Consider the following 22,436-nt stretch of genomic DNA (forward strand, 5'->3'; position numbering starts at 1 on the left):
AGGTAACAAGGGACATTGATCTCAGAGTTGGGAAACAAGTGAACCCTTTGATTACTCCACCTTATTGCCTTCAAAATTTTTAAACCATGGCAAATGGAGTCGCATGTAGGTGGACCGAGATTCCTTAGTCTTGGAGCTGGGGCTGAGTCTGAGGCGCAGAAGGAGGCTAGTGTTTGAAGGGTGGAGCCTTAGAATGGAGAGAGCTGTACAGAGAACCTTGGAGATCTGCAGAGACCACCTTGCCTATCAGCAGAGTACTGATCAATGGATGGATATGAGAAAGCCACTGAGCCAGAGAAAGAAGTACAGTGACAGATCTCACGTAGGACTGGGGTTAGTGACTGTTCCCAATCACCAGACTGGAAAAACTTGTCATTCACAGGCACTGGGTAGAGTACTCAGCCATGTTTTGCCCCAAGAGTGGGAAATAATTGGCTATAACTGAGCTCTGCCAAACAACACATAAAAGCAAATCCCTAAAGAGTCAAATTTTTTCCAAACAAGTTAACTGCATCCAAGGACAAAGTTCAAGAATATTCTTAGGAATATAAAAATAACCAGCAAAGCTGGTGTTGTGGCATAGCAGGTAAAGCCACTGCCTGCAATGCTGCATCCCATATGGGTGCAGGTTTGTGTTCTGGCTATCCCACTTCTAATCCATCTTCCATCATGGCCAGGGAAAAGTGGCAAAGTACTTGGGCTCTTTCCACCCACAAGAGATCCAGAGGAAGCTCCTGGCTCCTGGCTTTGGTGGCCACTTGAAGTGAACCTGTGGATTCAAAATCTCTGTCTCTGCTTCTCCCTTTCTTTCAAATAAATAAAAAAAAAAATCTTTAAAAAAAATGATAACCAGCACTCCAAAAGGTAAAATTGCCAGGCATGACCCACAATGAAAGGAATAACTGATTAAAACTGACTCAGATGTTAGAAACAGCAGACTAGGGAGCCAGTGTTGTGGTGTAGTGGGTTAAGCGGCTGCCTGTGACATCAGCATTCTGGATGAGTGCGACTTTGAATCCTGGCTGCTCTGCTTCCAATCTAGCTCTCTGCTAATGCACCTAGGAAAGCAGCAGAAGGTGGTCTAAGTACTTGGGTCCCTGACACCCACATGGAAGATCTGGATGGAGTTCCTGGCTCCTGGCTTCAGCCTGGCCTAGCAGCACTCACCTGGGGAGTGAACCAACAGATGGAAGATACTTCTCTCTATCTCACTCTCACCCTCTCCTCTCTCTCTCTGTTTCTCTCTCTCATTCTGTAATTCTGCCTTTCAAACAAATGACTAAAAAAAAAAAGTAGCAGACAAGCTAGGTGGTTAAAGGTTACTATAACTGTATGTCATTTGTTTATGAAAAGTTAATTGGAGATAGAAAATATGCCCAAAATAGATATTCTACAGATGAAAACCACCAGGTTTAAAATGAAAAACACAGTGGATGAGATTAATGATAGATTAGACATGATAGAAAAAAAAGACTAGAGAGTTCAAAATTATAGCAATAAAACTATTCAAATGACACGGTAAAAAAGGAATTAAAAAATTCAAATAGCATCATCTGTGAACAACTTTTTTCTTTTTCTTTTTTGACAGGCAGAGTGGATAGTGAGAGAGAGACAGAGAGGAAGGTCATCCTTTTTGCCGTTGGTTCACTCTCCAATGGCCGCTGCAGCCGGCGCATCTCGCTGATCCAAAGGCAGGAGCCAGGTGCTTCTCCTGGTCTCCCATGCGGGTGCAGGGCCCAAGTACTTGGGCCATCCTCCACTGCCTTCCCGAGCCACAGCAGAGAGCTGGCCTGGAAGAGGGGCAACCGGGATAGAATCTGGCACCCCAACAGGGACTAGAACCCGGTGTGCCGGCGCCGCAAGGCAGAGGATTAGCCTGTTAAGCCACGGCACTGGCCTAATCTTTGAACAACTTTAAGCAGCTTTAAAGATGTGGATACTTTACAAAAATTCACAGAATTAAAAGTTTATTTTGGTGCAAATTTTTTTTTAAGTTAATGCACAGCTTTATCCTAAGACATATTTTCCATCATATGTATAGATTTCAAAAAATTTTCTGCATCAAAAGAAACTTACGTTTTGATGCTATTTTCCATGAACTTTTGGAAATACCCTTGAATGTTTAACTGGAGTCCTGAAACCGGGAAGCAATAGCGGGGAAGATACATAAGGAAATAATGGCTGAGAATGGCCCAAATTTGATTAAAACTTTAAACCTTTAGATCTAAGAAGCTCAATACCTCCAAGCACAAGAGGTGTTAAGAAAAGTATGTCAACACACATTGTAAATTGCTCAGAAACAGGGATAAAAATAAATTCTTAGCAATAATCGTGCCTTGGATAAACCTCATTGGCTACAATACTGTCACTGCACAAAGCTGGGGATAAAAATAAATTCTTAAGAGCAAACATAGGAAGAGAGGAAGAGACAGAGCACACACAGAGGAACAAGAGAAAAATGACAGATTTCTTGTGGGAATGCAAGCAAAAAGTGGTAGAACAATATATTTAAAGTACTGAAAGAAGAAAGTCAACCTGAAATTCTATACTCAGGAAAAAAACCTAAGTATGAAATAAAGACATTTTGAGACACAAAGTTAAAAGAATATATTACCAGCAGACCAGCACAACAAATAAGGATAAAATTAGTCCTTAAGGCAGAAGGAAAAGATACCAGATGGAAATATGGATGCACACAATAGAATGAAGAACACTAAAAATGACAACTATATGGATAAATATGATATTTTTTAAAAAAAGATTTATTTGAAGGCAGACTTACAGAGAGAGAGAGAGAGAAGAAAAGAGAGAGAGAAAGATCTTTCATTCACTAGTTCACTCCCCAAATGGCCACAATGGCCAGAGCTGGGTTGGTCTGAAGCCAGGACCTAGAGCTTCTTCTGGGTCTCCCACATGGGTGCAGGGGCCCAGGTACTTGGGTCATCTTCTGCTTCTTTCCCAGGCACATTAGCAGGGAGCTGGACAGGAAGTAGAGCAACCAAGGCTCGAACCAGTGCCAATAAGAGATGCCGGTGCTGCAGATGGCGGCTTTACCTGCTATGCCACAGCATTAGCCCCAATATGAGATAGTTTTTAAAACTCAAACTTTTTAAATGATAAGTAATCATTTCAACAAAACTAATAACAGTGTATTGTGGGTTTATAATATCTGTAAAAGTAAAATGCATGACAACAGCACTGTGGTTGGGAGGGGAGAAATAGATATATGCTACTCTAATTTTCTTAATACATAAATTGAGTGGTATAATATTACTTGAAGATAAATGATAAATTAAACCTAAAATGACCATATGACCAAGAAAATAATAAAGAGTTGTAGTTTGTAAGTCAACAAATAAGATACGTATGGACTTCAAAAAGTTTGCAGAAAAAATGGAATTAAAAGATAAAATTTCATTTTAGTGCAATAAATTCTGAGAACTATACACAGCTTTTTCATAATTTGCTATGAACTTTCTGAAGACCTTTCTATGCATGGATCTGCACGGCTAAAATGAATATGACTGGCTGAACATCGTGGTACAGCAGGTTAAGCTGCCACTTGGGACACCTGCATCCTATATTGGCCGCTGGATGGGGTCCCAGTTACTCTGTATCCAATCCAGCTTCCTGCCCATGCAGCCTGGGAGGCAGCAGATAATGTGCTTGGGCTCCTGGCACCCATGTGGGAGATCTAGATGTAATTCCTGGCTCCTGGCTCTGGCCTGACATACCCTTGGATGTTGCAGGCATCTGGAGAATGAAGGAGTGAACGGAAGATCTCTTCCTATTTTTCTGTAACTCCACCTTAAGTTGGAAATAACTAAACATTAAAAGAATGTAATGACTGACCATGTCACTCATTAGTGAGGATGTAAAGGAATCAGAACACTCTCAAACCATTGATGGGAATGGAAAATGATACAATTTAGAGAATATTTACCAATTTCTTAAAAAATTAAACATACACATGTCATATCTGTAGATATTCCAATTCTAGGCATTTATCCAAGAGGAAAGCAAACCTATATGCATACAAAGTCTTGAAGTCCTAGATATAAATGTTTATAGCAGCTTCTTTGTAAATATCCCAAACAGGAAATAACCCAACAGTTCATCCTTAAGTTCTGAGATCAGCAAATAATGATAGATGTGCACTACTTAGCATTAAGGAATGAACTACCAACACACATTGGCTGTATCATAAAATAGTTACATTGAATAAAAGAAAGCAAATAAAAAGGAGTACATACTTTGTGTTATCTCTTACATAAAACCCTAGGAAATACAAACATTTACTAGAAAACACATACATTTAATACATGACATCGTGACAAGCAAGCACTGGGTGTGGAGGGAGGGTAGAATCAAAAAGGGCGTGAGCTAACTTCTGAGGGAGACAGACATGTTCCCTATTGTGACTGAAGTGATGGTGCTTCAGAGAGTGTGTGTGCACATTCAAAATCACCAAATTGTTTCCTTTAAATACTGTAATTTATTGTATATCCATTCTACTTCAGTAACTAAAAAAGACATCATGTCTTCAGAATCATTCAATTATTAAATTGAGATAAACATTGCTTCAATATGAGCAAATGGAAAACTTCTGAAACAGTGAATAACTATTTTTCACACTTGATCTTAGCCAAAAGGCTGAGAAGAGATGTAACTATTTTTCTAATGTGGGAAATGATGCCTTCTCTAGTGAATTCTTTTACAGATAGAACAAGGTAACAAATATGAGATCCTTAGAAAAGTTTGTGGAAATTATTTACATATACAAGTTACAAATACTACAATTATGCTTTGTGTCCATGTGACTAATGCAGTATTTAAAGATATGGGTATGATAGATCACAGAACCAAGAGAATGAGTAAGATTCCGAATATTCAATTAATTTTAACAGTTACTGAATGCCTACTAAATGTTGGTACTGTAGATCTGAAATTGAATTCAACGACAAGTGAAATCTATACAGTACCTAAAGAAAAATGTGAGGCTTGGTTGGGTCAAGCAGCAGCTAACAAGGTTTAGAAGTGGTATCTGAGCCCAGATTTGCCAGGTTCCCTATGCCATCAGCACTGCTTAAAATCACAAAGGCACCAACACCAACAATTATGTCACCTATGTATTCTACGTAAGAATACACTGCCGGCTGGCGCTGGGGCTCACTTGACTAATCCTCCGCCTGCGGTGCTGGCACACTGGGTTCTAGTCCCGGTCGGGGTGCCGGATTCTGTCCCGGTTGCCCCTCTTCCAGGCCAGCTCTCTGCTGTGGCCCGGGAGTGCTGTGGAGGATGGCCCAAGTGCTTGGGCCCTGCACCCCATGGGAGACCAGGAGAAGCACCTGGCTCCTTCCTTCGGATCAGCACGGTGTGCTGGCCCCAGCGCGCTGGCCGCGGCGGCCATTGGAGGGTGAACCAACGGCAAAGGAAGACCTTTCTCTCTGTCTCTCTCTCTCACTGTCCACTCTGCCTCTCAAAAATAAAAGAAAGAATACACTGCCAGTAATCACAGATTACTAGATTATCTGTATTGGAGTCAACATGGGGAGTGGGGAAGAAAGGTAGGAAAAGGAATAAGACCAAGATTACAAAGCAAGAACTAGAGGGGCCGCCTCCAGTGTCGGCATCCCATATAAGAACCGGTTGGAGTCCTGGCTGCTTCTCTTCCAATCCAGCTCTCTGCTATGGCCTAGGAAAGCAGTAGAAGATGGCCCAAGTCCTTGGACCCCTGTATCCACATGGGAGACCTGGAAGAAGCTCCGGCTCCAGATCGACCCAGCCCTGGCCATTGCGGCCATCTGGGGAGTGAACCAGTGGATGGAAGACCTCTCTCTTTCTCTGCCTCTCCTTCATTCTCTGCGTAATTCTGACTTTCAAGTAAATAAATAAATCTTAAAAAAATAAAAGTATTGATGTCTTAAAAAAAAAAAAGCACCATGTAGACTTCATCATGCAGAGCTCATCAGACTAACAGTTGAATTTCTCCACAAAAACTGTAATAGAATGTCTAATTTATTAATCTCAATTCAATGGGATGTTTAAAAAAAGCAAGAACTAGAAATCTCCCACGTCCTATATGACAGAAGACGATACGTACGTCCGTGCCATAGATGAGGAAGTCACCAGTCAAGGCATGACATAAAATCCGACACTTGTCATCCACCGCAGGGAAAAGCCGAGTCTCACGCTCCTCCTGAGCATCCACCATTTCACTTTCTATCTAAAACACAAAGAACAAGAGCAGGTCACAGGTGCAGTTGAGGAAACCTGGTGACAACATCTGGGGAAAAGTGTCTCCAGTTCAACTGGTCACTCAGAATCACAAGACTAGCATAGGCCAGTTTTCTCAGGCAGGTACCAGACAGGAGCCACAGCTTGTCAGCAGGGCAGCACTGCACCTGCCTCATGTGTGGGAACAGCCCACGGCAGGCTCTGCAGCCCTCTGGGAGCTGATCTTGTTGGCTTCCCAGAGACAAAGAGTCAAGAAACCAGTGTGGGAGATGTTCTGGTTTACTACCCCTTCTTCACAGGTGCCAGTATCTCTTGCCATAAACTCAACAGGTATAGTCTGAAGGATCCCAATACGTGTCATGCCCAAATATCAGTCAGTGCCTCCCAGGATGTCCAGAGACATGGCGTTCCCATCAGGCTTTCATAGCTCATTTATAGCTCTTTGCAGATCCAATTTACCGACTGGGTCATTTTCACTGAAAGCATTGTTGTGAGTAGCACTGTGATATTTATCAGGTTTCTGGGGAAAAGAACTAGGAAATCAACTGAATGTCTCACCCAAAATTGGAGTAGTTTTGCTCATTCCGTATCCCCCTGTGTTCTAGCTAGTCTGTACACGCTCTGCTTCCTTACCAAAGTTCTGGATAATAAGATGGTAGACTGCTCGTGATCATCACTTCGCAGGTATCCAGGACATCAAGATTATACGTACCAAATGCAACTGGACTTTGCCTTCAAAAAGTGCAGCAGCGTAGTCAGAATGAAGGCAAATGCTGGCTACTGTTCCTAAATATTCCACATCCTTCAGTTTTTTGACAGCTGTAATTATTTTTTAAAAAAATTACACATTAAAATATAGGTAAAACTATCCTACAAAAATATTTGCAAATAATTTTAAGAATTTTTATTTTTGTTTATTTAAAAAGGCAGAGGGAAACACACATGCACAGAGGGAGAGGGAAAGGAAGAGGTGGAAGGAGAGACAGGCAGAAGGAAGAGGAGGGGAAAAGGAGGAAGAGGAGAGGGAGATGGATCTTTCCTTTGATAGTTCTCTCCCCAAAGGCCAGAAACAGTGGGGCTAGGCCAGGCCAAAGCCAAGAGACCATAATTCAGTTGGAGTCTCCCTGTGGGTGGCAGGCAGCCAAGTACTTGAACCAACACTGCTGTCTTCCAGGCTATGCTTTGGCAGGAAGCTGGAATCAGGAGCCAAGTTGGGACTCAAATCCAAGCACTCCAATATGGCATGCAGGCACCCCAAGCAGCATATTAACCACTGCACCAAATGCCTGCCCCACAAATTATTTGAGATGCATATCTTTGCAAATATATTCTGACCTTAAAATCTTATTTTAGCCATTTTCAAGAAAATTTTAATTGGCATATAAATTTGCCTCTGGGAATTCCATAATAGTTCACATAAGGAATAGAAAGTGACTAACAAAGTCACTGCACAAAGCGAGAACACACAGTATCATCTCATTTAATCCTCCTCACGATCCCTTCAAAGTATAAGCAGCCTCATTTTCCAGATGAATAAACCAAGGCTCATGGGTAATGTGTTTACAGTCGCTTAGCTCATAGAGGTGGAAGAGGCAATCAACGCAGGGGCCTCATTTCAATGCTCATACAGCACCCATACCCACTGCCTTCACCATAAAGGTGAAGAATAAACCTTTCTGGGGTGGACATTGTGGTGCAGTGAATTAAGCCACTCTTGGGACACCCCCAACCTGTATCGGAATGGTGGCTGGAGCACTTACTATTGCATTTCTGATCCAGCTTCCTGCTAACGCATCCCTGAAGGTAGCAGATGATGGCTCAAGTGCTGTGTCCCTGTCACTCATGTGGGAGAACTGGATGGAGATCCTGGCTCCTGGTTTTGGCCTGGCTGTTACAGGCATTTGGGGAGTAATCTAGACCTCCCCCCCCCCTCTCAATTGCTCTGCCTTTCAAGTAGAAGAAATCATTTTTTAAAAAGAAAAAAATTTTTCTAAAAATTATGCAAATTTTTAGAGCATTCGTAAACTCACTTAAGCTATGAAAGAGAATTTGAGCAAAAAATGAGAGAAAGACTGTCTTAAAAGAAACTTCCAATGCTTTCCAAATAACAACAAAAACTATACGGCAGCTAAGAACAACTGGATTTAGACTTGCCATTCTCTCCGAGGACATAAAACCAGGCCCGGTTATTCATCCCCACAGCCAGATGATAAAGACCTACTGCTATGAAGTTGGGCTCCACGTCCACAGAAACTGTGATCGCTGGCTCCTGTGATACGGAAAAGTAACAGTCGTAAATCCACTGCTAAAGCTGCTCTGACTTCTTTAATAAATAAAAGGAAAACAACATTTTCATACTCCTTCAACAGGGTTGGCGACGGTGACTTCCAGGAGGGAGGTGAGATATGCAATCCTTGTGCTGCAGGCATCACCAAGAATGGGAAGCTTGGTCAGGAAAACATGCAGTGAGCCCCTCTGGGTAGACAGTGCCAGCAACTGGCCATCATCTGTCCAAGACAAGGTACCCAACCCTGAAAATATTGACAGAACAGATGATTATTCAAACACAACATACTGTTGCAGTCAATCAAGCAAGTGGTTTCATTTAAGTTACCAGAAGCATAAATACCATTAAATGCTTTCTTCACCAGTCTAAATAGTCCTTATTCAGACTAGCAAAAGGATCATATGTTGGTATAACATCAGTATGGATTCATTCAATATGGCTCAAGGAGAAAGTATACAAGAATTTACATTTTACAATGTGAATTAGGATGGAACTCACTGCAAATCTCGGCATGAAAGTGGCCAGGGAAGGCTTCATGGTGTAGTGGTTACACCACCGGATGGGGCGCTACAACCATAATAGAATGCCTGGCTGGAGTCCAGGCTACTCTGCTTCTGATCCAGCTTCCTGCTAATGCACCTGGGAGGCAGATGATGAACCAAATTTGGGCTCCTGCCACCCATGTGGAAGACCCAGATGGAGTTTCGGGCTCCTGGCTTTAGCTTGGCCCACCCCTGACAGTTGTAGGCATTTGGGGAATGAACCAGAGGATGGAAGTGTTCTCTCTCTTTTCCTTCCTTCTTCCCTCCCTGCCTGTCATTCTGCCTTTCAAATAATACAAAAACAGAGTACAAAAACAGAGTACACTTCGATATTTCTGGTCAAGTAGTACGACTTACCATGATCACTAAATAAAGGCACTGTTTTGGGGAACTCTAATGACAAGTATTAATTTTTTTCCTCCTAAAATAAACTACACAGTAACAATCACAACATTACCCATGGAACTGAATGAAATGCCAAACTGCTGCAGAAAAAAAAAATACCTTTATTTTCATCATCTAGGTTGATTATAGCATACATGTCTTTTAGTTCTGCCAAGTCATGGATTTTAATGCTGAAAAATGAAAAGAAAAATGTCCATTTTAGATACATGACCTTTATGTAAAATTATTTTAGTACACAAAAAATTATAAGCTATGGAATAGGTCAGTGGTCTCCAAAATGGGATATACAGGAAGATTTACTGGGTTAAGGTGAAAAAAATTAATTTCTATATTTATTACATTTATTACTTGTATCTTTTCCTTCTACCTTGGGGGTGGCTTAACCCCCTGCACTGCAGCGCCAGCCCCTTACTGTTCCCTTAATGGCTCCCAGATCTCTAGTGATAGCCCTGTTCCACTGATGACATGGGTGATTTGTGTCTTCTGTTTGACAGTCTTGTCAGAGGTTAATTTTTTTTTCTAAGAGCAGGTTTTTAATTTCTCCTATATGCTTTTATATTCAATTTAATAAATTTCTGCTCTTTACCATTTTTTTCTTTCTGCTTTGGCTTTATTTTGTTCTTCTAGTTTCTTGAGGCAGGAATTTAAAAATGATTAAGAACTTTTTTTAAAAAAGATTTATTTATTTAATTGAAAGTCAGAGTTCAACACAGAGAAGGAGAGGCAGAGAGAGAGAGAGGTCTTCTATCCGCTGGTTCACTCCCCAGTTGGCCACAACAGCAGGAGCTGAGCTGATCTGGAGCCAGGAGCCCCTTCCAGGTCTCCCACATGGGTGCAGGGGCCCAAGGACTTGGGCCATCTTCCACTGCTTTCCCAGGCCATAGCAGAGAGCTGGATTGGAAGTGGAGCAGCCGGGACTTGAACCGGCACCCATATGGGAGGCTGGCACTGCAGGCGGCAGCTTTACCAGCTATGCCACAGCGCCAGCCCCATGAACTTTTTCTAATGTAAAAATCTGGTGCCACAAATTTTCTCAGCACTGCTTTAGCTGACACTTACACATTTTGTTACATTTTCATTTTTTCATTCAGTTCCTTGTAGTTTAATATTTGCTTTGAGATCCTGTGACTCAAATTGTTACTAATACGTTGTTGTTTGATTTCCAAGCGTTTAGAGATTTTCCTAACTTTATTACTGGTTTCTAGTGGGTTACATTATGATTAGAAAACATTTTTTTTAGTAATTCCATTTAAATTTGCCTAGGCTTGTTCGATGGGTACTTGAAAACAATTCGTATTCTACTGGTGAGTGTTCCATAGATGCCTATGTTCTGGTTGGTCTACAGTGCTGTTCAGAGCTCTTATTGCCTTAGCAATCTCCTGCCTGGTTGGTCCATACATCATTGAAAGTAAGGGAGAGGCGTTTCCAACTCTTATTGTCTGTTTCTCCTTTCAATTCTTTCAGTTTTTACTTCATATATTTTGGGACTCTGTTTTTAAAAGCCTACATGTTTAAGATTGTTCTATCTGCTTGGTGAATTGAGCCATAAATCAACATATAATACTCCTCCTTATTGAAGACAATTTTCTTTACTTTGTTGTGTATTTTACCTGAAACCAATACAGCCACCCAAAATTTACTTTGATTAGCATTTGCATGATCTGTCTTTCCCATCCTTATATCATTACATTTGAAATGAGTTTCTTATACTCAGCATATAACAGTGCCATTAATAAATTGCTGTTTACATTTTGTGGTTATTGATATATGTGAATTTAGTTCTGCTGTTTTATTATTTGTTTTCTGATTGTTCTCTGTCTTTTGCTCCTGATTCCTCCTTTCTTTGTTTAGGTTGTTTGAAGTTTTAGTATTCCATCTTGATTTATCTATTGTGTGTGTGTATGTATGTATGTGGTATGGTTTTCTTAATGGTTGCTCTAGATTTCAATATACTTATTTAATTTTTCATAGTCGGGCCTGGTGCTGTGCTGCAAAAAGCCATTGACCTGCAGTGCCGACATCCTATACGGGCGCCGGTTCAAGTTCTGGCTGCTCCATCAGATCCACCTCCCTGCTAATGTGCCTGGAAAAGCAGCGGAGAATGGCCCAAGTCCTTGGGCCCTTGCACCCATATGGGAGACCTGGAAGAAGCTCCTGGCTCCTGGCTTTAGATCAGCTCATCTATGGCCACTGTGGCAATTTGGGGAGTGAACCAGAGGATGGAAGACCTCTCTCTCTGTTTCTACTTCCCCCTGTAAATCTTTCAATAAATAAAATAAATTAAAAAAAATTCTTTTCCATATTCTACTTAGAATCAATATTTTAGCATTTCAAGTAGAAAGTAGAAATCTATCATATATACACCTTTTTATTCTCTCCTTTGTATTACAGTTGTCTTAAGTACTGTATCTTCATTCATTGAACATCCTATCAGACAATAGGATACATTACATGTTTTGCTTTCAACCAGCACACACAAGTACATGTTCAAGATCACAAAAATGAAAAAGCAGCCCATTACATGTACCCAGGATTCTACCATTTCTTTTGTTCTTCCTTCATTATCAATATCCCAAATTTCTTTCTGTCCTCAGTTCTCTTCTAGCCAAAGAAGTTCCTTCAGCAACTCTTTCAGAACAGGTCTTGGGCAAGAAATTCTCTTCACTCTCCTTCATCTGAGAAGGCGTTCATTTTACCTTTATTACTCACAGCCATTTCCCCAGGACACAGAACCTCGGCTGACAGTGCCTCTCTACTGCAGCACCTCAGGAGTGCTGTGGCCCTTCTTTCTGGCCTCTGCACTTTACAGTGAGAATCCACTGCCACTCAAAATGTGGTTCTCTAAGATTTTTTTCTTTGTATTTAATTTTTAGCAGTTCAGTGATGTGTTTGAGCCTCAATTTCTTTTGTTTATGGTTTCTGGGGTTTTTCTGGGCTATTATATGAGTATATATTTAAATCTCTTACCATAAAGAAATTTTCAGCCATTATTTTGGGATCCTGATGACACACATTGTTAGACCTTTTGGTACTGTCTCACAGGTTCCTGGGACTTAATTTTTTCTTATTCAGACTGGATGTTTGCTATGGATCTTCCTTCAAGATCATAGACTCTTTTTTGGGATCTCTGTTTGCTATTAGGTTCACTATACTTATTTTATTTTTCAGTTCTAAAATTTTCATTTTTCTTCTTCATAGATTCTATTTCTTCTATGAGATTTTTTTATTTTTCCATTTGTTTCAAGAGTATTAGCCCTTACCTTTTGAGGGTATTTCTATTATAGCTGCTATCTGGATTATTTTGTCATTGGTGACTGTTGATCACCCATCCAGAGTTGAAATTTTCTTGATTCTTCATATGCCTAGCAATTTTGGGTTATCTTCTGGATATTTTAAATACTATGAGACTCTGTACCTAATCTAATTCCCAGGGAGAAGGTTAATATTTCTGTTTTATTAGGCAATCAACCTGATTCGGTTCAGGTGACAAGTTTTCAAGCATCGTTCTGTGGTTATGGCTTCACTGTCAGTTCCATTTTCAAAGACTTTGTAGCAGTATCCAGATGTGTCTTTGGCCCACTCAGTGGTCAAAAGTACTTAAGCCATGGACTACCTGTTAATTCAGTTCTCAAAGCCTTTGAGATAGGTAAGATCCACCCATATGAGCTTAGGTGCAAGCCCAGGAGTTTATAAATGTCTTTATACGGTTACTTTCCTAAGTTTGTCCCTCTCTGTGATCAACCTGGCTCTTTCTGATTCCTTAGGGATCCCCTCTCTGTTCCTCCAGGAACGCTGAGACTCTAGTCAGCCTGTACTACACCTTGTACTTCCCACATTTCACAGGCACCTGTGGCCATGCAGTGAGAGAGGACAGAGAGAAAAATCACCAACAGGGGTTTCCCCACCTTCTTGATCCCTCAGCTCCTCTAATTGGAGAGGAAGGACACCCTCCTTCAGAGTTTACATACCCATGGGTTGTTGGTGCCATTGCTTTTGCTGAAACTGACATGGTGAGATTGCACAGTGGCTGGGCCATGAGACAACAAAGAACCAGAAAAGAAAACAGAAAACCAGGGTAATTGCCTAACTGCCTCACAGCATTAGGTGTTCTTTTTCCTGCAATTTGAACCAGAACTAGAGGGCTTCTCTTAGAGCTCTGTGTCTGGTGTCTACACTTTCAGGTTTGGGGTTGCCCTGAGTCCTGGTTGAGAAAGACTAGAGGACAAATGAGATATTTACTGCTCGTTTGTCAGTACTACAAATTCTTGTCTTCTGCAGTCTACTTGCTACTGCTTACTTTTCAGATTCCTGAAACAGTGGTTCCATGTATTCTATACAGGTCTCAGAGGCAGTGGGAGAGACAGGGTGGAGTGTACTTACTTCATGTAACATGGAACTGCCTATTTTATTTTTAAGATTGATTTTCAAGCAAATTCCATTTCATGTTTTGTCCTAAGTGTTAAAGGCATGGGTAAAAGTCTTAGAAATGTTCAATTTGCAACATGTATTAAGACAATCTTGTTGATTTTCTTGTTTTCTGTATATAAATTTTCCTAAATATATGTGACTATAACTTACCAGTTATCACCACATGTAGCAGCCTTGTTAAGAGTTGGTGATACTGCAATACTAGTTAGATTATCTTTATGGTCACAAGTCTGAAATATCTCTTGACCAATCTCCTGAATATGAGTAGAAATGACTAATAACACTCCAAGTGAAAAACCAATCATGATATAGCCATCACCATACCTACAGCAACAAAGACAATAATACAGTTAAAAAAAAAAAGGAAATTAACCATCATTGACAATATGGTAAATAAGCAAGTAAATTAAAATTAAGGAATTAGAGAATTAAATTTATTTATACTAAATTATAGAACATAATTTATCAAAGGCCTACTAAGCACCACATCATGTTAGGTAGTTCCACATCTTAGAGATTATAATTCAGAAAACATCATACATAGAATTGAATTATTACAAACAAAAATTAAATGATTAAATGAGTAAAGAAGAATACATGGATAGCTTTCTACAGTGACCTTTTGTACATACCAACTGTAGCAGACAATGTTGCCATAGCACTGCTGAAATTCCAGATCAACTGAGCCATCTGGTTCATTCAGATTAAAAAGAAACAAAGCTTTCTTGCCAACCACCACACTTATCTAAAGAAAAGATTAGGGAATTGTGTAATGAATAACTAAATACTTCAGGAAAAGACCAATAAGCAAACCCAAACAGCTGAATCTAATTTATGACAGCCACAGGCCAAATTCAGGTATGCTAAATGCTATAATAGGTATGATTATGTAACTAAACAAATATATTTATTATTATGTAATTCTGGTACGGGTTCTTGGCTTTACACATGGTCTTGGAAATAGACTGAAATACTTTTCTGGAATAACCTTTTGAACTCTCTATACCTCTCAGTACAGTGTTATGAAATTTAGGTTTGCAGTCTTACATAAACCCATTGCAAGTGAATTCACATTCAGAGTAAAATGAGTCTTCAGCCATTTTACTTTTGAACCAACTGGGACTCTAGGTACACACTCCTGTGGGTAATCAAGTTTGGCTTTTTATATGATCACTGTTTCCATCACCTATGGGTCAGTGTGGCTAAACCAGAGATCCTGTGCCTTTCATGGAAGTCAATATTTAACTAATTTCCAGTGGAGGGTGGAACTCTGTCAGCAAGAGAAGAAATACTTTTGTTTTTGTTTTTGTTTTGACAGGCAGAGACAGACAGTGAGTGAGTGAGAGAGAGAGAGAGAGAGAAACGTCTTCCTTTTTCTGTTGGTTCACCCCCCAAGTGGCCACTATGGCCAGTGCGTTGCGGCTGGCTCACTGCACCCATCCGAAGCCAGGAGCCAGGTGCTTCCTCCTGGTCTCCCATGCGGGTGCAGGGCCAAGGACCTGTGTTCCTGGGCCACAGCAGAGAGCTGGCCTGGAAGAGGAGCAACTTGGACAGAATCCGGCGCCCTTACCTGGGGTACCAGCGCCGCAGGTGGAGGATTAGCCTATTGAGCCACAGCGCTGGCTGAGAAGAAATATTTTTCAGGGCTGATTAATGGTGATACTTTGATATATCTCCTTGATTCTAAGATGTTATCAGTGTCACCATCAATTTAATAGCAGTGTTTTTGAAAATAAGTATCATTAAATTCATAGTGATTATGAAAATCATCTGGATTTCAGAATGCTAAAAGGTGGTAGGGCAAATGCATCCAAGTATTAAGAGAACAAAACACGGGCTGATGTTGTGGTGCAGCAGACTAAGCTGTCACTGGTGATGCCGCCCCTTATGGGAGTACTGGTTCAAGTGCTGGTTGCTCTGCTTCAGATCCAGCTTCCTGCTAAGGAACCTAAAGTGGCCCAAAGGCTTGGGCCACTGCCACCCAGACCCGGATGGAGTTCTTGGCTTCTGGCTTCAGCCTGGCCCAGATCTGGCTATTGCAGCCATTTGGGAAGTGAACCACAGCATGGAAGATCTTTGTGTCTATGTCTCTCTAACTCTCTCTGTTGCTTTGCTTTTTAAATGAATAAATGAAGAAATAAAGTCTTAAAAAAAAAAAAAAACTTACAACTTCCAGAGTCTGTTCATTGTATCTAATGGAGTAAAAATTAAAAACTCATATAGAAATCAATACTTCTATCCTTGAAGATAATCTACTGCTTCTGCTCCCACAGGAGCAGCTCTACCAGCATGCTGTCCTCACTTGCTGTGACATCAGGGAGTCAGCAACAGCCAACACAACTTCTAGGCGTGAGACGCTGAGTCCAATCTTGGTTTAATAAGCAATGGACATAATTTATCACTACTTGAACCATCCAAGACAAGGAAATACAGTCAGGCCTCTCTATCTGTGGGGTTCACATGCGTGGATTCAATCCCCTGCAGATCAAACACTGAACTGAATGTGACTTTCTCTTGCCATTATTCCCTAAACAATATTGTATAACAGTGATTTCCACAGCAGTTACATTTTATTGGGTATCATTAAGTGCTTCAGAGATGATTTAAAGTAGACAAGAGGATGTGCATAGGTTATACACAAATATTGCACTGATTTATATAGGACATTTGGGCATCTGCAGATTTTGTAAGCTACAAGGAGTCCTGGGAACAATTCCTGCACAGATACCAGGGGACAACTGTAGGCTATTCCACAAAATGATCAAAATCCTTCGGATTGGAGGTAGAATCCTTACTGTGTTTCCAGCAGCAGGAGTTCGGTCACCAGTCTTCATCACGGAAAATTTCATGTCACTAGGTTCAAATCTCACTGCCGTCTACAGGGGGTAAAAACAGCACTATGGACAAACCCAATATGCAAATTCATTTGGAGTATTAAAACAGTAACTTTCAGTTATGATTAATGTTGAACTAAAAAACCTGAAAATTCTACTGCCACAAATACCAAGAAATTCAGGATAAAACAAACCATCATATTAAATGGACAGATATAACAGGGAAAGGGGAATTTATAAGAGACCATCAGCAAACACTGGTGCTGTAGCTATCTACAGCAGATGGTAAAAGAGGCCCATTTGTCTTGGTCCAAGCTCTGAATCAGACAAAATAAAGAAGATTTTGTCATTAAAGACCTGCCCTATCTTCATTATGTTCTAAAGTTCAAATTTATAAATCGAGTGAGAATACAGGAAGTGGAAGAATTCGGGTTATAATATCCTTGAAGTGTTTGGTAAAAACAAATCTAGAGATTCTTTCAAGGCTACAAGAATCTGCATAGATAACCACTGCTGATGAGCTCACAGTTCAAGTTACAAAATTCACCAAGAAACAATGCACCAGGAACAAGAGTCAGCTAATCAAAATAGAATCCTCAGAGGTCATATAATAATATTTTTACATAATTATAAACATAAAAGGATTCATAAATATAAGACCTGATTTAATTTTGAAAAAAAAATTTGACATAAGAATTATACATATGTATGGAGTGTTATGCAAAAAAATATTTTAGGGGGCTGGCACTGTGGCATAGTGGGTAAAGCTGCCACCTGCAGTGCCGGCATCCCATATGGGGAGTGGTTCGAGTCCTGGCTGCTCCACTTCTTTTTTTTTTTTTTTTTTTTTTTGACAGGCAAAGTGGACAGAGAGAGAGAGAGAGACAGAGAGAAAGGTCTTCCCTTTGCCGTTGGTTCACCCTCCAATGGCCGCCGCGGTAGCGCGCTGCGGCCGGCGCACCGTGCCGATCCGATGGCAGGAGCCAGGTGCTTCTCCTGGTCTCCCATGGGGTGCAGGGCCCAAGCACTTGGGCCATCCTCCACTGCACTCCCTGGCCATAGCAGAGAGCTGGCCTGGAAGAGGGGCAACCGGGACAGGATCAGTGCCCCGACCGGGACTGGAACCCGGTGTTCCGGCTCCGCAAGGCGGAGGATTAGCCTAGTGAGCCGCGGCACCGGCCGCCACCACTGTTTTCTAAAGGCATTCAACTAAAATGAACTAAAGTATAGCATTTTAAGAAACAATGTCATAGCAAACAATTTTTTTACACTAATACCAGATTAGCCTTCCTTAAGATTCCCTTAATCATGTTATGGCTCTGCTCAACATGGAAGACTGACTTCTGCCTAACTTCCACAGCTCTCCCAACACTGGAACCAGCTTTCTTCTCAGCCTTATTTTCTATAAATTCTCAAAGCCTATACCTTTCAGCTGGGCCAGACCTGAACAAGCTTTGAATAAGCTGTAACAAGCTTTTCCTATTTGTTCATGCTGTTCTGCTTGGACTGAATGACAGAGAGTACTAAATATTTTGCATTATCTACTAAAATGAGCTCATTTTAGTGTCTGGATTCCTCATCTACCACAACTATGAAATTATAAATGTTGCTTGAACCTGCTACATGTTGAGGCAGTTTCTTCTGCAGGTATCATTTATGAATGAAGGAGAAATAAGAATTTTCCAAGACAAACAGATAGAGAGAATTTGTATCTTTGCATCCAAAAGACACTATATAATGATTAAAGGATCAATTAAACACAAAGATGTAACTATTATAAATGTATATGCACCTAATTACAGGGAGCCTGGCTATTTGAAAGAATTATTAATGGATTTAAAGGGAGATACAGACTCAAATACAATAGTAAGAGGGGACTTCAATACCCCACTTTCAGCAATGGACAGATCAACCAGACCGAAAATCAACAGGGAAACAACAGAGCTAATTGACACTGTAGACCAAATAGACCTAGCAGGTATCTACAGAGCCTTCCACCTCACAGCCACAGAGTACACATATTTCTCCCTGGTGCATGGAACTTTCTCTAAGATTGACCATATGCTAGGCCATAAAGGGAGTATCAGCAAATTCAAAAAAATTGAAATCATACCATGTATCCTCTCAAACCACAATGCAATGAAGCTGGAAATCAACAAGTCAAGAATCTCTGCATCATATGCAAACACATAGAGAATGTACAACATGATTCTGATGCGCAGTGGGTCATAGGAGAAATCAAAAAATTTCTAGAAACAAATGAAAATGACAATATAACTAATCAAAATTTGTGGGATACAGCAAAAGCAGTTTGTTTTTTGTTTTTTTTTTTTTTTGACAGGCAGAGTGGATAGTGAGAGAGAGAGAGACAGAGAGAAAGGTCTTCCTTTTTGCCATTGGTTCACCCTCCAATGGCTGCTGCAGCCGGCACATCGCGCTGATCCAAAGCCAGGAGCCAGGTGCTTCTCCTGGTCTCCCATGCGGGTGCAGGGCCCAAGCACTTGGGCCATCCTCCACTGCACTCCCTGGCCACAGCAGAGAGCTGGCCTGGAAGAGGGGCAAACGGGACAGAATCCGGTGCCCCGACCGGGACTAGAACCCGGTGTGCCGGCGCCGCAAGGTGGAGGATTAGCCTGTTAAGCCACGGCGCCAGCCGCAAAAGCAGTTCTAAGAGGAAAGTTTATAGCAATTGGTGCCTACATCAAGAAACTGGAAAGGCACCAAATAAATGAACTCTATGCACCCTAAGGATCTAGAAAAACAGCAGCAAACCAAACCCAAATCCAGTAGAAGAAAAGAAATAGAGAAGAAATCAATAAAATTGAAACAAACAAAAAAAATACAAAAGATCAGCAAAATGAAGATCTGGTTTTTTGAAAAAATAAACAAAATTGACAGACCACTGGCTCAAGTAACCAAAAAAAGGAGAGAGAGGATTCAAATCAATAAAATTAGAGATGGTAATGGAAATGTAACAGCAGACACAACAGAAATAAAAATAATCAGAAACCATTACAAAGCTGTGTACCTACAAATTGGAAAACCCAGAAGAAATGGACAGATTCCTGGACACATACAACTTACCTAAATTGAGCCATGAAGACATAGAAAACCTAAACACACCCATAACCATGACAGAAACTGAATCAGTAATAAATGCCCTCCCAACAAAGAGCCCAGGACCAGATGGCTTCACCACATTTAAAGAACTAAACCCAGTTCTTCTCAAATTATTCAAAACAATTGAAAGGGAGGGAATCCTCCCAAACTCTTTCTATGAAGCCAGCAGCACCTTAATTCCTAAACTGGAAAAGACACAACAGAGAAAGAAAACTATAGACCAATCTCCCTGATGAACATAAACGCAAAAATACCCAACAAAATCCTGGCCAATCGAATCCAACTACACATCAGAAAGATCATTCACCTGGACCAAGTGGGATTTATCCCTGGTATGCAGGGATGGTTCAACATTAGAAAATCAATCAATGTGATACATCACATTAGCAAATTGAGGAACAAAAACCATATGATTATCTCAATAGATGCAGAGAAAGCATTTGACAAAATACAACACCTTTTCATGATGAAAATTCTAAGCAAATTGGGTCTAGAAGGAACATTCCTCAACACAATCAAGGCAATTTATGACAAACCCATGGTCAGCACACTATTGAATGGGGAAAAGTTGGAGGCATTTCCACCGAATCTGGCACCAGATAGGGATGCCCCACTCACCACTGCTATTCAATATAGTCCTAGAAGTTTTAGCCAGAGCCATTAGGCAGAAAAAGAAATAAAATGGATACAAATTGGGAAGGAGGAAGTAAAATTATCCCTATTTGCAAATGACATGATTCTATATATAGGGGATCCAAAAGACTCCACTAAAAGACTATTGGAACTCATAGAAGAGTTTGGTAAAGTAGCAGGATACAAAACCAATACACAGAAATCAACAGCCATTGTATACACAGACAATGCCATGGCTGAGAAAGAACTTTTAAGATCAATCCCATTCACAATAGCCACAAAAATAATCAAATGCCTTGGAATAAATTTAACCAAGAATGTCAAAGATCTCTATGATGAGAATTACAAAATATTAAAAAAATAGAAGATACCAAAAAATGAAAAATAAGTCATGTTCATGGATTGGAAGAATCAATATCATCAAAATGTCCATTCTTCCAAAAGGAATTTACAGATTCAATGCTATACCAATCAAGATACCAAAGACATTCTTCTCAGATCTAGAAAAAATGATGCTGAAATTCATATGGAGGAAGAGGAGACCTGAAATAGTTAAAGCAATCTTATACAACAAAAACAAAGCTGGAGGCATCACAATACCAAATTTCAAAACATACTACAGGGCAGTTATAATCAAAACAGCCTGGTACTGATACAAAAACAGATGGATAGATCAATGGAACAGAATAGAAACCCTGGAAATCAAACCAAACATCTACAACCAACTTGTATTTAACAAAGGAGCTAAAACCAACTCCTGGACAGGGACAGTCTCTTCAACAAATGGTGCTGGGAAAACTGGATGTCCACATGCAGAAGTATGAAGCAAGACCCCTACCTTACACCCTACACAAAAATCCACTCAACATGGATTAAAGATCTAAATCTATGACCTGACACCATCAAATTAATTGAGAACATTGGGGAAACCCTTCAAGACATTGGCACAGACCCCAGAGGCACAGGTAGTCAAAGCCAAAATGAACAAATGTGATCACCTCAAATTGAGAAGTTTCCGTACAGCAAAAGAAATGGTCAGGAAATTGAAGAGGCAACTGACAGAATGGGAGAAATTATTTGTAAACCACACAACTGATAAAGGATTAATAACCAGAATCTAAAAAGAGATCAAGAAACTCCACAACAACAAACCCAGTTAAGAGATGGGCCAAGGACTTAAACAGACATTTTTCAAAAGACGAAATTCAAATGGCCAACAAACACATGAAAAAATGTTCAGGATCTCTAGCCGTCAGGGAAATGCAAATCAAAACCACAATGAGGTTTCACCTCACCCTTGTTAGAGTGGCCCTCAATAAACAACAAATGCTGGAGAGGATGTGGGGAAAAGGGCATCCTAACCCACTGTTGGTGGGAATGTAAACTGGTAAAGCCACTATGTAAAATAGTATGGAGATATCTCAAAAATCTGAATATAGACCTACCATATGACCTAGCCATCTCACTCCTGGGAATTTACCCAAGGGAAATAAAATCAGTAAATGAAAGAGCTATCTGCACCTCCATGTTTAATGCAGCTTAATTCACAATAGCTAAGACATGGAAGCAACCTAAATGCCTTATCAGCTGAAGACTGAATAAAGAAATTGTGGGATATGTGCACTATGGAATATTACATGGCAGTAAAAAAAAGAAGGAAATCCGGTCATTTGCAACAAAATGGAGCAAGCTAGAAAACCTCATACTTAGTGAAATAAACCAGTCCCAAAGAGACAAATACCATATCTTCTCCCTGACTTGGGAGAATTAATAGCGCTCCTGAAATGAAAGCTATAGAAGTGAAATTGACACTTTTAGAATACATGACTTGAATAGTCCTTGACCTGACTGTTGAGGGATAGTTTATCATTATTACTTTTCATTTTGTATATCCTTTTTGGTTTGTTTAGTTTTTTTCTCTGTTTTTTCTTTTCTCTTCTTCATACTATA

General features: G+C 40.4%; 1 protein-coding gene and 1 non-coding gene across 4 annotated transcripts in view; both read right to left on the reverse strand.

The window, feature by feature from the left end:
• The window catches only part of WDR19 (WD repeat domain 19), a 97,016-nt gene that overhangs the window by 57,052 nt on the left and 17,528 nt on the right, over positions 1–22,436 (reverse strand). For all 3 annotated transcript variants that reach the window (XM_062213582.1, XM_062213579.1, XM_062213581.1), the window contains exons 7-14: positions 16,695–16,775; positions 14,532–14,644; positions 14,050–14,223; positions 9,571–9,641; positions 8,596–8,768; positions 8,392–8,506; positions 6,950–7,056; positions 6,104–6,226 (exon numbers count right to left, since the gene is read on the reverse strand). In XM_062213582.1, the coding sequence (XP_062069566.1) occupies positions 6,104–6,226; positions 6,950–7,056; positions 8,392–8,506; positions 8,596–8,768; positions 9,571–9,641; positions 14,050–14,223; positions 14,532–14,644; positions 16,695–16,775 (957 nt within the window). The remainder of the gene's footprint in view (positions 1–6,103; positions 6,227–6,949; positions 7,057–8,391; positions 8,507–8,595; positions 8,769–9,570; positions 9,642–14,049; positions 14,224–14,531; positions 14,645–16,694; positions 16,776–22,436) is intronic.
• On the reverse strand, positions 2,240–2,380 carry LOC133775537 (U4 spliceosomal RNA). Its single transcript, XR_009868266.1, has one exon. It is a non-coding gene; the product is annotated as a U4 spliceosomal RNA (small nuclear RNA).

The sequence above is a fragment of the Lepus europaeus genome, chromosome 16 (genome assembly GCF_033115175.1).
Source record: "Lepus europaeus isolate LE1 chromosome 16, mLepTim1.pri, whole genome shotgun sequence".
Classification (NCBI taxonomy): Eukaryota; Metazoa; Chordata; class Mammalia; order Lagomorpha; family Leporidae; genus Lepus; species Lepus europaeus.